Here is a 16,501-nt window from a genome sequence, read left to right as displayed (position 1 = left end):
GAATATGAAAAAACTGACTACTGATTTGAAAGCATAGAAGTGAAGACAGCCATAAGTATTAGTATTATAATTTTACTGTTGTTCTAAATAAAATTATTATTAATAATAAATATTTTTTTAAATTTACACTACAATAGCATAATTACTACAGTAATTTAGTATTTTTTTCTTTAATTTTTATTTTAAAACAGAAATATTTAAATAATAATAATAATTATTATTATTGTATTATCATATTGAATGGGTTCCATTAAAAAAAAAGGGCATTTTCATTACTATTTACACCCAGTTAAGTGGCACCTTTCTTTGCCATGTATTTTTGTGTGAGAGATTAAGCTCATACAACATGAACATGCTTCATTATCGAAGAGTGAGTATTGTTCACCTCATATAGACGTGTACATGTGTAGCAGTGAGAGACATGTAGGGCAGATGGTAATCCCTTTTGCCTGTTATTCCAGGAATTTGAGTTTGGATGATTTAAGGTAAGTGTATTTGTTGAGGTTCAAATGGCTGTTGTCCAGTGCTCTCACTGCATGCCATATAAAGCTGCCTGAAAGCCTGATGCACCTCAATGTCATGAAGAGCATTTAGACTTTGATAGGAGGGGCAATATATCAGATATTTACAAGATATTAAAATATTGTTTTGGTGGCAATTTGAATATAGTGAATATCATGATGATTTTAACATATTTTTTGACATGAGATGTACTGAAAATATTAACCCTTTTAAACCTTTTCAGAACAAATGTTTTTTTTATACTATTGTCAAAATAGTATAGTGGGGTCAGAGTCTTAGACCACAACTGAAAAATACTTGGTTTTAAAGGGATAGTTCACCTAAAAATTAAAATTCTTTCATTATTTACTCACCCTCAGAGTTGTTCCAAACCTGTATGGAACAACATACAGGTTTGGAACAACTCTGCGCTGAACACAAAAGAAGATATTTTGAAGAAAGTCATTGACTTCTATAGTATGTTTCCCCATTCTATTGAAGTCAGTAGGGCCCATCAACTGTTTGGTTAGCCATATTCTTCAAAATATCTTCTTTTGTGTTCAGCAGAAGAAAGAAATTTGTACAGGTTTGGAACAACTTGAGGGTGAAAAATGATGACAGAATTTTCATTTTTGGATGAACTGTCCCTTTAAGTTGAATTTAAAATTACTATGGACATGAATTTGAGAATTATTATTTAGCACATTTCTTCTTGTTTTACTACAAGCATCAATCAAGCTGACATGAACTGAACCTCTGTGAATGTCTGGTGTGATTCAATGGAAACAACAAACTATATATAATGTCCAAATCCTAAAACTGTCTGATTAATTAAATGCTTAAATTAATAAAATATCAGACTTCCCATGTGATCTTAGACTTTTGGTCCCCACTATATGAATTTATCAAATGACTGAAAAATGTAAAGTTTTTTTTCTCAGTTATATTGCCCAGCCCTATTCTATATTTGAATATTTTATATAGTTGAAAACTTCAGAGTTCAGCCTTTTTCATTTGGTTCCTTTGTTGTCACATCAGAAGGATTCTAGGAGATGGTTTTTACATTTTTCTTCAGCCAATTTTTTCCAGCTGGATGTCAGACTACACGCAGGTTTGGCAGTGTGAAAAGTTTGCTGTTTAGTCAGCTGCCGATTTCTTGACTCAAAACGCCCCAAAAATCGATTGGAATATCACAACAATCATCTTATTTTGCCTTGAACACTGAGCACATCGAACACTTAATATAAAAGATGGTTGATCAACTAAACGACTGCCTATGAATTTTCCCACTGATCCCATTACGTTTTGAAATGCCCTGTTTGGACATCGAATGAATGTGGAACATTAACATAAACAGTCACCGTGGAAGACAGTCACCATCTTGCTGTAGCTTTACAACGTCTCATAAAATAAAAATAGTTTAAAAGCAGCTTCATAGTTCTAAACCGTACAATAAAAGTGTTAATGTTGCAAAATTCATTATTTATAAAACAACTTATATTTCAGCTGCAAATGGCTCTACAGAAGACAGTAGTGTTATTATTCAGCTCAGCTTAGTTCTGTGTGGATTCCATTCAGTTTAATAAAAGAATGGAATCCACTGTCTGAAAGGGACAAAATCAGCCACAACAGTTGCTAACTGTGACAAATCGAGTTGTTTTGAGTCGGCTAGTGTGGCGACGGCTTTTATGATAAGCTGATGACGTGATGTGACGTGACATGTAGCCAAGTATGGTGTCCCATTCTCGGAATTTGTGCTCTGCATTTATCCCATCCAAATAAACAAACACACACCGTGAACACACACTGTGGTGCCTAAAGAGCAGTTAGGGGTTCAGTGTCTTGCTCAAGGGTCTCACCTCACCTGAGGGTAGAATAGAGCAATGTACATTCACTCCCCCCATGACAATTCCTGCTGGTACTGAGACTCAAACCTGCAACCTTTGGGTTGCAAGTGCCCCCGGAGTCGAGGTTACATTCACTCCCTGATTCACTCCCTGACTAGTCTTGTGTAACCAGACCTTTGATTTCCTGTTGTGACAATGATAATATAACAACTCATTCTGGCTGAGAACAGTTTGGAAAACACTAGCAGAAATGCATGCAGAATTTCTGTGAGAAGAATTACTGTCTGTCCCAAAAGATAAAAATACAAAAAAGTAGTTTGCATGCTTCTATGAACCTCAATTAAAACTGGGGATCTGTGGAAAAGTTTTGATTCCAACCTCAAAAACTTTGGCAAACCCAGCAACTACTTCTTTCTCACAAGCTCTTATATCGTCCACAGAGTTTTGTTCTTTGGCGTACTGATAGTCTGACTCATGGAAATTATCTTGTAGTTGGGCAATCTGACTGGATCTTACAAGTGTTTTTTAGTTTTGTGTGCAATAGGAGTTAGGTGGTCAGTGAATGGACTGTGGGTGTGCCATCTGAAGCTGAAACTACCTGCTGACTTGCATGGCTACATGCACCAGATACTTTTTTTTAATATATATATTTATGTAAATGAACTAGTAATTAATGACAATTTAATGTGCATTTGAATCTATCCTCTCCCATCTCCAGCTGTCCTTTTAGTGCTGATGTGTATCTGTTTTTTTTTTTGTTTTTGTTTTTTCTGTTTTTGTTCCCTTGTGCTGGCATGCTTATTTGCTTCATTTAGACTTGACAGCATCCCTTTGGCCAGGAATTATGTCACTGGCCACAGGTCCCCAGTGGTCAATTCCAGAGCCACAACCACATCCGTCTTAACACGTCGCCCTACAGTATTACCAGCCCTCCCCAGGAAGTAAGTCTGGGGTGGAAGATGTTCCCAGCTTGCTGCTAATCTTAGACCAGTTTGCCTGTCAGAAAGTGTTTTCTGAAGGTAAAAGTGGTCCGAGTTCAGCACAGGCAACAGGATTGCTGCATGTGTTCTCTGGACTTTCTGCATTGCCTTGCATTGTTGGAGCCTGTATCTGTATTGCTCACGTTCTTTTAAAGGCACTTGAGTATACCCAAAATTTCCTGTGATTTATGTTTTCATTGTATTATGCACCCTGTCATTGGCTGTGTGACTTTGCAGTGTAGAGTGCTGTTTGACTTTTTTAAGGAACCATTTAGAATTTGTGACAATTTAACAGCTGCGTGTTTTTGCGTACAGGAACACGTCGAAGCGTGGTGAGTCATTTGGGATCAGCCGAATTGGCAGCAAGATAAAGGGCGTGTTTAAGAGCAGCACAATGGAGGGTGCACTGTTACCACAATATGCCATGATTGAAGGAGAAGATGACACGGTGAGACAAAACATTTAGAAATATGCTGACACTGAACAGTTTCAAAACTAGTGTTGTCACAATACCAAAATTTCAGTAGTCAATACCAATACCAGTTAAATTTGACTGTTGAAACTATTTAACTATTTTCTTTAACTATGTGAACATAAAAATAGAACATTTTAAAAGGGTCATGACATGAGTAGTCAAATCTTTGACATATAAGAGGCCTTTCTCCAAGTTACATAGCTTAAAATGTCCTCCTCATAATGAACAAAGCATTTATTTAATCAACCTAACCTGAATGACGCACAAAAACAAACCTCTTGCGGAAACTTAAACATGCTGTGTAACACACGCGGATGAACCTCATTGGTTACACTGGAAGTAAGAGGTTTGTTCTTGCATGTCATTCAGGTTAGGTTGAGCTACTGCTTATGTTTGCTGATCAAAGTTTACATGTGAGTAAAAACCCAAATTAAATCTGTTCATCACAAAAAGTCTCTTCAGAAAATTTGGACTAAACCACTCGATTTAGTTTTCTGATCTCTTTATGAACTTTTTGAAGCGTCAAATTGGTCGTTGCAAAGGCAGTCAATGGAGGGACAGACATCTCACAGATTTCATTAAAAATATCTTAATTTTTGTTCCGAAGATGAACGAAAGTCTTACAGATTTAGAAAGACATAAGGGCGAGTAATTAATGGCCGAATTTTCATTTTGGGGTGAACTAACCCTTTAAGAATACTGCCTTAACAATTTAAGAACACTCCCAAAAGAGCTGTTTGTGTTTATGGGAATGCTTCTTATGGAAACCACCTAATGGCTTTAGTACAATGGTGATAAATAAATGCTTAATTATTATTAAACAAATAATATACCTATTATTTTTAAAAGAAGCTGACCCAGGTAATTATCTAAGCAAGTTAGAAAAACATAGGTTGCAGGTATAACCTAATGCCAAGGTCTCTAGGAAAAGGGTCGGTAAGTTTATATGTACGTTCCACACAGTCGGGTGATCAGTCCGGCAATAGAAGCGGCTTTCCACTGGTGATGCAGGTAGCGTGCAATGGGAAGGGTGCAGAGTTACGATCCAGTAGTCGTTGCCACGCTGGGCTGGACGATGCTGAACTTAAGTTGCACCAAGAAGGTCATTAAAGGGATAGTTCACCCAAAAGTAAAAAAAAAAATCCCATGATTTATTCACCCTTAAGCCATCCTAGGTGTATATGAGTTTCTTCTTTCAATCGTACACAATCGGAGATATATTAAAAAATATTCTGGCTCTTCCAGACTTTATAATGAGAGTGAATGGGAGCCAAAAAAAAGTAATCCACACGACTCCAAGGAGTAAATAAAGGCCTTCTGAAGCAAAGCAATGGGTTTTTGTAAGAGAAATGTACATATTTAGAACTTTATGAACTATAATAACTGACATCTGGCAACAGCCATACTCGAGAGAATAGCATTCAACCATGGGACGTTGGACGTTGGCATAGCATAAGCTCCGGTGAGAGTAGACGACTCTCATGAGAACCATGCGTTGTTTAGAGCTATGGAAAACTGTGAAAAGAAGTGAGTTGTTTTAGCTATACTGTGGATTTATAATTGTCTTAAAATGGTGGGTTCGTGCCTTTTATCCGGGATGCTTCAACTTACGTAAAGTCATAAGATTACATGCCCGTCATCAACGGGAGATGCAAATTTATCAAATAAATGGGGTTGGGCAAAAAATTCGATGTCCTCTTGTCTTATATTGAAATTCTCCAACATTTTGATTTAAAAAAAAAAAATATTTCTAATTCATGGCCAGTGTTTTGTTTTACTCTGTGCTTCCATGTTCGTCACTTTTTACCAGAGCTTACGCTATATAATAGAACTGCACGAATAATCATTAAAAGATCACAATCTCGATTCAAAAAAAAAAAAAAAAAAATGCATGCACTGAAATTCATTTTGGTACTAAAAAATAATTTAAATCGCTGGCTGAACTCTGGCTGAACATTCGCTGTTCTGTATGGTCAGGTGGAGGAGGCAGTGATGGTGTTTGAGGATGACTCTCCAGTGCCTGTGGAGGGGGTTGGAACTCCAGGATCACTGCGCAACCTCTCTGCTTGGACCATCTCAATCCCTTATGTGGATTTTTGTGAGGACGAACTGAAGAAAGAGCGCAATCCAGTCTTCTGCATCGATGTGGAGCGCCATGACAGGAAGAATGGTGAGTTTCAAAACTACATTTATAAACATATAGACATTTGCACTCTATATAAATAAACTATTTTTTATGTCCTGTGAGAACAGACTTTGTGAAAGTTCTTATTTGCTTTGCAGTGGGGCATGAGACTGAGAGCTGGTCTGTGTACAGAAAATATGTGGAGTTTTATGTGCTCGAATCTAAGCTGACAGAATTTCATGGTAAAGCTGATTATTGTCTCTCTCTTCATGACTGAGCTTTCATGTTTATGGTTTATTTATCTCTTTAATTTGATTTTTGTATTACAGGTCCATTCCAGGATGCTCAACTCCCTTCTAAAAGAATCATTGGACCAAAGAATTATGAATTCTTGACTTCCAAACGAAGTGAATTTGAGGAATATTTACAGGTAATTTACTTGACCTTGTACACTTGCTTCATCTTATTAACATAATACAAACATCATCCGTCTGCCATAAGGTTACACTGAAATCAGTACTTATAAATTTATCAAAGTGAATCACAAGCTCAAGATCTCTAGCAGTGTGGGTTATAAATGTATAACATTAAAACTAGTTAATGGATATTAATCAAGGTGTAAAAATATCATGAAATTAACAATGATTTTCTGCAAGTATACTTGAATGTGAAAAGAAAAGGTGATCTACAATATGTACACAGAGACAGACACAAGGCTTTTCACAATGATTTAACCCCGGGTTATCATCATTCTAAATCTCACTTTTAACCCTGGGTAAATGACCATTTCACACTTTTAATTTAAAAGCGGGGTTAGCACTGCTTTTTAACCAGGTATATGAAACACTGCTCCGGAGCAGGGTTAGCACCACTTTATTGAGGCGCCAAATGTGTACAGTGTGAAACTATGTAGTGTTAGAATGTTACGGCTACATGCTAGTAAATGACAACCAATTGCAACACAGCATGTTGTATCAAAAGTCGTTACAGAGTTTGATCAGAAAAAATGTCAAATGGCAGTGGAAAACGCGTCAATTCGAATGAATTCATTCTTATGATTATAGTGGGAAAAGTCCATTAAAAAAAAAAAACCTTGGTAGTACAGTCAGCAGTGTAATATGAGGATGTGCAATGCTAGAGCCCTTATTGTAAACAGATGGCGAGCTGTGCTTGTCCAATCATTGACCACTGACACCCCAAATATGCAATAAGAATGTTAGCCTATAGGGTTTTGGAATGTACAGTCTGAAACTAAATAATGAATACCCAGGATTAATTATTAACCCCAGTTAAATTAGGAGGAATGTTACATTTTAAGCAAGATAACCCATTATTCAAATTACCCTGAGTTTAAAATGACCAAAAGTGTGAAAAGCCCTCAAGTGTGTATATAATAAATTTTTTTTAAATTCTGTGTTTTCTAAAGAAACTGCTGCATCACCCTGAACTGAGTAACAGCCAGCTTTTGGCAGATTTCCTGTCTCCCCACAGCATTGAGTCGCAGTTCAATGATAAAAAGCTTGATGTCAACCTGGGTATGTTGAACCTTCCATAACCTTCCATATACACATAAGCTGCATAAACTACACACAGCACATCTGCACCTTTGGATTTGGTTTTTTTAGGGCAGCTGTTTCAGTGCTTTACCAGAATTCATTCACTTTTAAATTGACTGATTGGCATTTGGGCATGTAACACACTGTAATTATAATTAGCCTTTCGCCGAGCCCCGCCCCCCTTAGTTACTGTTGCTTTGTCCGACAAGCCGTGGCGCTGTCACTCCACACGCAGTGTAAAATACATCGCGGAACAAAGAGGATACTGACCACACATCGACAGACAAGACAGAGCAGGTTACTTTTGGTATTAAAAAAGTCCCAGCTTTCAAACCGTGTTAGTTATTAAAGAAATTCAAACAATAAAAACCGTTTTGTTGCTCTTTAATGTTTCGTGACCATGGTCGTGACAGATTGCTGTAGATCCTCAGCTCAACCGCTCGTAAAAACCGATCATCTCTTCCTGAATGAATGTTGTTTCAAACGCGGAAAGACGTCAATACACACCATTTTTCAGGTTTAACTCCACCGAGGTTAATCTTTTAACTACTGGCTGCTTTGTCGGACAGTGGCGGATGCGGCGTTCTGATTGGTAAGATCGCTTGTCAATCAAACTCCCGGCGAAAGGTCAATTGAAAAATATAAAATTTTGTATTAATGTAATAAATTGGAAAAATCCTTACTGAACCTGATATATATATTTTACACTGTGCACTTATTAGGAACACTGTTCTGATACTGAGTAGGGCCTCCTTCAAAATGTCTTGTTTACTGCTGTAACCCTCGTTCTCTGTTGGAGGGAATGAGACTTTGTGTCAGTGTACTGATACTAGGGGTCACACCTCTAAGAAAACCCCAATGAGAATTTTTTTTTTATTATTCCTTTATTTAACCAAGGGAAGTCATATTGAGACTATAGTCTCTTTTTCAAATGATCCCTGGCCAAGAAAGGCAGCACTTATCCCATCTCAAAAGCAAAAGTGTTTTGCAATACAAAATGAACACAAAAAGTTTATTGTGCCTAACATTTTTTATGTAAGTACATAGTAGTTAAACACACCTACCATATAGTGGTGCCCATGATGACTGATTGGTATTAATGGGCCTAAAGTGTACCAAGACATTGGCACATTCCCCTTTCACCATAACGTCACCACTACTGGCCTGGCCTGTTCACACATGGTAAAGTCCATGGATTAATGCTTTTGCTGCCTAATTCTGAGATTCATCAGACCAGGCTGTTTTTCCAGTCTTTCCATTTTGGGCAATCCTGTGCACACTGCTGTCTTAGCTTTCTGTTCTTGGCTGACAGAAGTGGAACCTGACATGGTCTACTGCTGTTGTTTCCACATGCTGTATATGAGATGTATTATGTTCCTCCCCAGTCTAGATATAGGAAGTATTAGAATATGTTGGGAAAAGGAGGAAGCGTTCCCTTCTGCAGACTTAAACACAACACCATTGTTGATGCAAAATAAAATTAAATGTATTAACCAAACGGAAGGAAACAACACTTCAGGATCAAGGCCAACATAATAAACAATCTACATAAACTAACAAAAGAAAGTAAAAAAGAATTACAGAAAAATACACTTTTTACCTGTCTGGCTAAAAATAGGTGAAAAGTACTATATAAGCAAAAAAGAAAATAGTAATAGTAAAGTATAGTAAAAATTAATTAACAAAAAATTAATCACATGTTTGGGTTACACTCACATGTAGTAGATTCTCGTACAAGAGGACAAAAAATATTTTCTTTGGAATATTACAACAACAAGTTAACCCCAAACGCCACAATGAAGTCAACAGAAGGGACTGTTGCTCCAGTTCTCCACACTCCAAACATCTAAGCTTTGCCTTTTAACTCCAAATAACTCCTCCAGTGGACCAGTCAGGATAGCGCAGTCATCAGCGAGATCACCAATTGATTGAACGCCACCTGATAGTCTTTAGCAGAGTTTTAGAGAAAGAAAACAAACAGAACCAAAAAAAGAAAAGAAAAAAAAAGCAAAAAACAAAAATCACTCCCACTTTTATACACACCCTAGGACGTAACAAATGCCAACTCTGCTCACCACAATTACACTGAGTGGTTATCTGAGTTAAGCTAGCCTTTTGGTCAGCTTGCACTTGTGTGGCTAAACTCTATAGACCTCTTTAATTTGCAAGGCATTTCCGACCACAGTAATGCTGCTCACTGGGTGTAGCTTTTTTGTTTTGTTTTTGATAACTCTTTACACTGCCGTGAGTGAAAGTCCCAGGAGATGTTTTGTGTGTGTGTGGGTTAGCCTGGTTAGCCTGAGCGCAGGAACTCTCAGTGGAACTGACAACATGCAGTAAAACAAGACATTTACATTCCTGAAGAAGAGATAACAAAGCAAAGGCACAGAAAGCCATTTGCCCAATCTTCTCTACCCACTCATTCACATCCCCCCTGTCCTGACCTAGCCCAGGTCATGGAAAGTTTACTCAAAGTACCAAAGGTTAACCTAAAATGTTTATACAAATTCAAAATTGCTTTATTGGCATGAATGTAAATCATACAAAATTGCCAAAGCTTGGAATACACATACAGTATCTCACAGAAGATTACACCCTTCACATTTTTGTAAATATTTTATTTTTATTGTTTCATGTGACAGCATTGAAGAAATTATTAAATGTAAAATTATACCTTGGGGTAAAACAGCTTTTCACTGCAGTGTAATCAAAAGGACAAAACCTTGAAAGAAACCAAGCTCATTTAGAGGACCAGTTCTCTTCCCCTGCTTGAAGATTGGTGGGGAGGAGTTGAGGTTGGCCATATAGCTCTGTGCAGAGGACTTGTTTGGTTTGTGTGGTCTTTGCTAAGGATCTGTGCTGATGGCACATCACATTGCTCAGAGAATCAAAACGGCTTGTCTAATGAGACTGCTTTATTTTAATGGGGATTTAAAATTAAGGAGTAGGTGGATTTTTATCATTGTAAGGTGGTTGTTTTCACACACTGCCAACATGCATTTATGTCCAAACACTATATAAAAGTGGATTTTGCATAATAGGTGCCCATTAAGAAATCATGAAGATGTGCTCATTATACATTTTAAGTTGTTTACTTGTAAATGTAACTAAGGAACAATAATTCCTGTAATAAAATAACGAAAAAACAAGAAACAGAAACAGAAATCATTAATACCAACAGTTTTTTTTTTTTTTTTTTTTTTTTTTTTTTTTTACATACTAGCTAAACACTGCAACAATATTTTTAAAAGCATAATTCCAAACTGCTATAAGCAATACCATGCATATGGCTGAGGAGATACAGATTTTAACAAATCAAAATGACCATTCATGACCTCTAATGCAAACATTAGCCATTAAAAGAAACTAATTGTACAGCAAACAAGTGTCTTTCGATTTTATAGTTGATCATTCATAAATTGGTATATAATGGATTATGAGCATGCACATTGAAAAAGCAAATGCATGGGTTATAAGTAATTATAAAAATAATATAAATGTAACTATGTAACTATAACAGTTCTTATACATTATAGGTCTAAATGAGTCTTTATAAATATATCTATAAAACAGATATACTAACTTGTAAATAAGTTTATAATATATTATAAGCATGGTCTTCACCGAAAGTGTTACCAGAATTAGCAGTCATAAAATTTTTATATCAACTATGCATTCTGTTAGTTTTGTTAATAACAGTGAAAACTAACAACTTGTTTTTTAATTATATTTCCCTAAGGGGAACATTTACAGGGTGAAAAGCAACAGTCCTAGTACTTGCAATACTCCATATCAAACTTGTGATTGATGTGATATCTCTTCATTTACTGCTACAAGTAAATAATGATCAGATAAGTACATTTTGAACCATGCCAATGCAATCCCACTAATGCCTTCATCATTTTCGAGTCTGTTCAAAAGAATGTTGTGATCAGTAGTATTAAATGCTGCACTAAGAACCAGTAACACTAATAGAGAGATAGAACCACGATCGGATGATAAGAGCAAATCATTTTTAACTCTAATGAAATCCTGACTGGAAATCCTTGCAGATATCATATTTTTTCTAAGAAAGAACATATTTATGAGGATACTGCCTTTTCTAGTATCTTTGACAGAAAAGGCAGATTTGAGATCAGTCTGTAGTTAACTAATCCTCTAGGATCAAATTGTTGTTGTTGTTTGTTTGTTTGTTTTTTGTTGTTGTTTTAAATGAGAGGCTTAATAATAGCCAGATTGAAAGTTTTTGGGACATATCCAAATAACAATGATGAATTAATAATTTTAAGAAGAGGATCTTTGACTTCTGGAAGCATCTCTTTCAGTAACTTAGTCTGTATAGGGTTTAACATACAGTGCATCCGGAAAGTATTCACAGCGCTTTTCCACATTTTATGTTACAGCCTTATTCCAAAATTGATTAAATTCATTATTTTCCTCACAATTCTACAAGGGTCTCTTGTAGGACCTCTCAAGCTCCATCAAGTTAGATGGGGACCGTCGGTGCACAGCCATTTTCAGATCTCTCCAGAGATGTTCATTCGGGTTCAAGTCTAGGCTCTGGCTGGGCCACTCAAGAACATTCACAGAGTTGTCCCGTAGCCACTCCTTTGTTATCTTGGCTGTGTGCTTAGGGTCATTGTCTTGTTGGAAGATGAACTTTTCATTAAGGATGTCTCTGTACATTGCTGCATTCATCCTTCCCTCAATTCTGACTAGTCTTCCAGTTCCTGCTGCTGAAAACCATCCCCACAGCATGATGCTGCCACCACCATGCTTCACTGTAGGGATGGTATTGGCCAGGTGATGAGCGGTGTCTGGTTTCCTCCAGACATGACACTTGCTATTCAGGCCAAAGAGTTCAATCTTTGTTTCATCAGACCAGAGAATTTTGTTTCCCATGGCCTGAGAGTCCTTCAGGTGCCTTTTGGCAAACTCCAGGTGGGCTGTCACTTAGCACTGCCTTTTACTGAGGAGTGGCTTCCGTCTGGCCACTCTACCATACAGGCCTGATTGGTGGAGTGCTGCAGAGATGGTTGTTTTTCTGGAAGTTTTTCCTCTCTCCATAGAGAAACGCTGGAGCTCTGTCAGAGTGACCATGGGGTTCTTGGTCACTTCCCTGACTAAGGCCCTTCTCCCCTGATTGCTCAGTTTCAATACTGATACAATCCTGTCTCGGAAGTCTACAGACAATTCCTTGGAGTTCATGGCTTGGTTTGTGCTCTGACATGCACTGTTAACTTTGGGACTTTATATAGACAGGTGTGTGCCTTTCCAAATCATGTCCAATCAACTAAATTTACCACAGGGGGACTCCACTCAAGTTGTAGAAACATCTCAAGGATGATTGGTGGAAATACATTGTACCTGAGCTCAATTTTGAGTGTCATGGCAAAGGCTGTGAATACTTATGTACATATGATTTTTTTTTTTTTTTTTTTTATAAATTTAAAAATATTTCAAACAAACTTCTTTCACATTGTCATTATGGGGTATTGTTTTTAGAAATGAGGAAAATAATGAATTTAATCCATTTTGGAAAATAACAAAATGTGGAAAAAGTGAAGCACTGTGAATACTTTCCGTATGCGCTGTATATGCTTTTATTTTGATGATTTAACAAGTTTAGACAGTTCTTCCTCTCCCATAGCAAAAAATGATCAGAATTGTTCCTCAGGCAATCTACAGTGCACTGTCTTATGCAATACTGTAGCAGACGATTATAATAATAGTATCAATCTTGCAAGTAAAGAAATTCATAAAGTCAGTGCTGCTGTGGTGTTGGGAAATATTTGAATTTGTTGAAGCTCTGTTTCCCATTAATTTAGCTTTAGCCATTGCATTAAATATATACCAAGGGTTGTCTTTAGGGGTAGATAAGATACAAAGTTACCCCTTTAGGAAAACTGTTGTAAACGTAAATGTCTGATTTTTGCCATTTTTGTCTGACAGTGCTTGTGTGTGTGTGTGTGTGTGTGTGTGTGTCTGTGTGTGTGTGTAACTGTTAGTGTAACTGGGTGTGGGAGTGGAAATATATGAATAAAGGAGCATGTAGGGAAGTACAACAGACATAACCAGAGTAAAAAAATTCATAAAATAAATAAATAAATAATATAAAGAAAAAATTGAATGATAATAATAATGATGATGTTGATAATAGTATTAATCACACACACAAAAAAAAGAATGGAGGATGAGGAGGTTGACAGTAGCAATAGTAATAGCAATAATAACAATAATAGCAATAAAAAAACTGCAGTCATTTTGCAATGTCATTCCTAGTGTTATGTCTAAACCAGAATTGGTTAAGCGAAGGAGATATTAAAGCAGCAACAGAGCCAACTTAATCAGCTTACCCAAAATTGTACATTATTTCAGGGTAAGCGTAATTGGACAATTAGATATTTGCAGGCAATGGCCAGAATCCTGGCCATTATGCCAGGGACTGTGATTTTCATCCTCTGGTGCTCCAGCCATATGGCACCAACAATTATTCCACAGTCCAAATTACTGATATTACATTCTTTTCCCCATTCTGATGGTTGATGTCAACATAACTGAAGCTCCTGACCTATATCTGCATGATTTTATGCATTGTTCTAATGCCACATGATTGTTCCCAAAGTGGGGGTCAGGACCCCCCGGGGGGTAGCAAGGCATCGAAGGAGGGGTTGCGAGATGATTTCCAGAAATCAAAAAAAAAATTTTTTTTTAATGTTTAGAAATAGCAGATTTTATCAATAATTGTAACAAAAAAGCCATTAACTTTTCGATTTTCTTTCCTCTCGACCGTGACTCCTGAGGTGATTACGACAGATTATCGACATATTAGCAACAACATAATTTGCAGCAGGTCAATTTACAGCACCATGTTAAACATTCAGACATGTGCACGTAGGTAATTCTTTGAGCTTTAAGCTTTGGATATTTTTGTCATTAATAAGTAGGTGTACTAAAATTGTTTCTGATGAATTGCTCATTGAGTGTAAGATACCAATGCTCAATAAATAATTATATTTAAAGCTGCACTCACAATTTTTGAGCAAGTGCATAACCAGCCAGTGTTCAAAACTATCTCATTATCTTAGCTTGATTCACAGTGGTAAGCTTGTAATAATGTTTTATAATAAGAGCGACATGGTGGATTTCCGCAGGAAATTCTAGCATGCAGCAGTTCGTCATTACGTCACGTCCGTAAACAGAAAGGAAGGAGTCCAGGCTAGTCGGTTTTATCACGTGAGGACGCAGCTGGTAGCGGATCATTTATAATAATTAATAAATAATTAAACTTATCATTTTGATGGCGGATTGTAATCCAGAAAGGTCCAAATGACAATCATCAGTGACATTCACTCGTAGTCAAAAAGCAAAAGACTTTGGACTGTTGAGTGGCTACAGAAATTGAAATCTACAGGTAACGCTAATATACACTCAATACACATAGTCACGCAATGCTGATATTGTTAACATTAACAATTTGAGAACAATATAACAGTAATAATAATTTGCACGGTTTGGCATGATCCGAGCTAAGCGATTGTTAGATGTAATCATCATTGGCAGCACGATTTATTGTAGGCCTAATGCTTTTTTCCTCAGTTGGTCAGAACAAAAGTGGCAGACATGTTACTTACTTGTTCAACTGATATTTTCCATAGAAAATTCTTATATTGGTCATACTTTCAAGATGTAGAATCTGTGATTCTGAAGTACAGTATCCACACCGGTGCGATGACTGACAGCAAGCAATAGATTCATCCACACTGACGAGCTGTGCCGAGGCACAACGCACGTACAGATAACGGTTCCGCATATGACTGCAATTGCAGGTTTCAAACAGAGATGGCGACAAAGAGGAAAAATCGTGGACTGCAGCTTTAATAACAATATTAATAATCAAAATAAGCATTTATTCTACCACATAATTTCCAATAGCCCTCAAAAGTTTTTGGACACCTTAGTGACACTTAAAATGTCATTGCATTAGATAAAATATTAAACAAAATGTCATGTATGCTTCATGATGCTAGATCCCATCTGAGTTTTAAGAGTTAAGAGTTTTCTGGTGTGTAAATTAGTTCATCACTATGAACAATGTTTTACCATAAAATGCCACAGTAATTTTTGATCTAGGATTATATAGTGTGTGTATATATATATATATATATATATATATATATATATATATATATATATATATATATATATATATATATATATATATATATATATGTATGTATATATATATATATATATATATATATATATATATATATATATATATATATATATATGTAATGTATATGTGTTTTGACTTTTAAGTGTGACTTACTTAAGTGTCCAAATAGTTTTTAAGGCCACTGTAAGTCATTGGCCTAATTTTATTCACTGTAGCCCTAAAAGCATTAGAATTCATCTGATTTGTCACGGTATTTTAACAGCATCAAATGTTGCTTATCCAGTCAAATGTCAGAAGTGCAAAAAAATGGCTTTGCATTAAAAGTTGTCCAGGCTGGTGAAGTTAGGTCGTAGACTTGCTAGATAACAGTCATGGAAAAAAAGTGTGTTTGGATAATCTTCAGGAAACACATGAATCAGTCAGATAACATGAGTTAAACATTGACTCAGACGTCAACTGTGTGTCTTTGTTTCTCAGCAGAAAGAGAGAAAGTTTCACATAAACTACCAGATTACGATACAAAAAATCTTTTTCTTAATTGGTCGCTTTGTCTTGTCCTTTAACATCATTAAAAATAATCTTTTTTTTTTTTTTTTGAGAAAGATATTAAATACAAGTGCATTTTGTATTGCGGTACTGTCAATTTTTTGCACTTATTTTATTTTAAACCCAAGCATTAATATTTATTTATAATGTGTTATTTTTTCTCCTTTAAAAAGTGTTTCCATATAATGTTGTTATGCATATTTTGTTTTGGGGCAAATATTGCAAAAATGCTGCAACAAAGGGTTTTCAACGTACTAAAAGTTATAACAAAACTAACTTTTTTTGAGAAGCC

The 16,501-nt window shown here is 36.2% G+C and overlaps 1 protein-coding gene across 4 annotated transcripts in view; it reads left to right on the top strand.

The window, feature by feature from the left end:
• snx14 (sorting nexin 14) overlaps positions 1-16,501 on the top strand; it is a 49,662-nt gene that overhangs the window by 21,528 nt on the left and 11,633 nt on the right. For 2 of the 4 annotated variants that reach the window (XM_067383564.1, XM_067383563.1), the window contains exons 17-23: positions 462-485; positions 3,164-3,289; positions 3,644-3,776; positions 5,781-5,973; positions 6,087-6,170; positions 6,258-6,358; positions 7,355-7,463. In XM_067383564.1, coding sequence (XP_067239665.1) covers positions 462-485; positions 3,164-3,289; positions 3,644-3,776; positions 5,781-5,973; positions 6,087-6,170; positions 6,258-6,358; positions 7,355-7,463 — 770 coding nt within the window. The remainder of the gene's footprint in view (positions 1-461; positions 486-3,163; positions 3,290-3,643; positions 3,777-5,780; positions 5,974-6,086; positions 6,171-6,257; positions 6,359-7,354; positions 7,464-16,501) is intronic. The other 2 variants (XM_067383565.1, XM_067383566.1) reach the window with 2 other exon arrangements.

The sequence above is a fragment of the Chanodichthys erythropterus genome, chromosome 4, assembly GCF_024489055.1.
Source record: "Chanodichthys erythropterus isolate Z2021 chromosome 4, ASM2448905v1, whole genome shotgun sequence".
Lineage (NCBI taxonomy): Eukaryota > Metazoa > Chordata > Actinopteri > Cypriniformes > Xenocyprididae > Chanodichthys > Chanodichthys erythropterus.
This window is presented reverse-complemented; position numbering and strand designations above follow the sequence as displayed.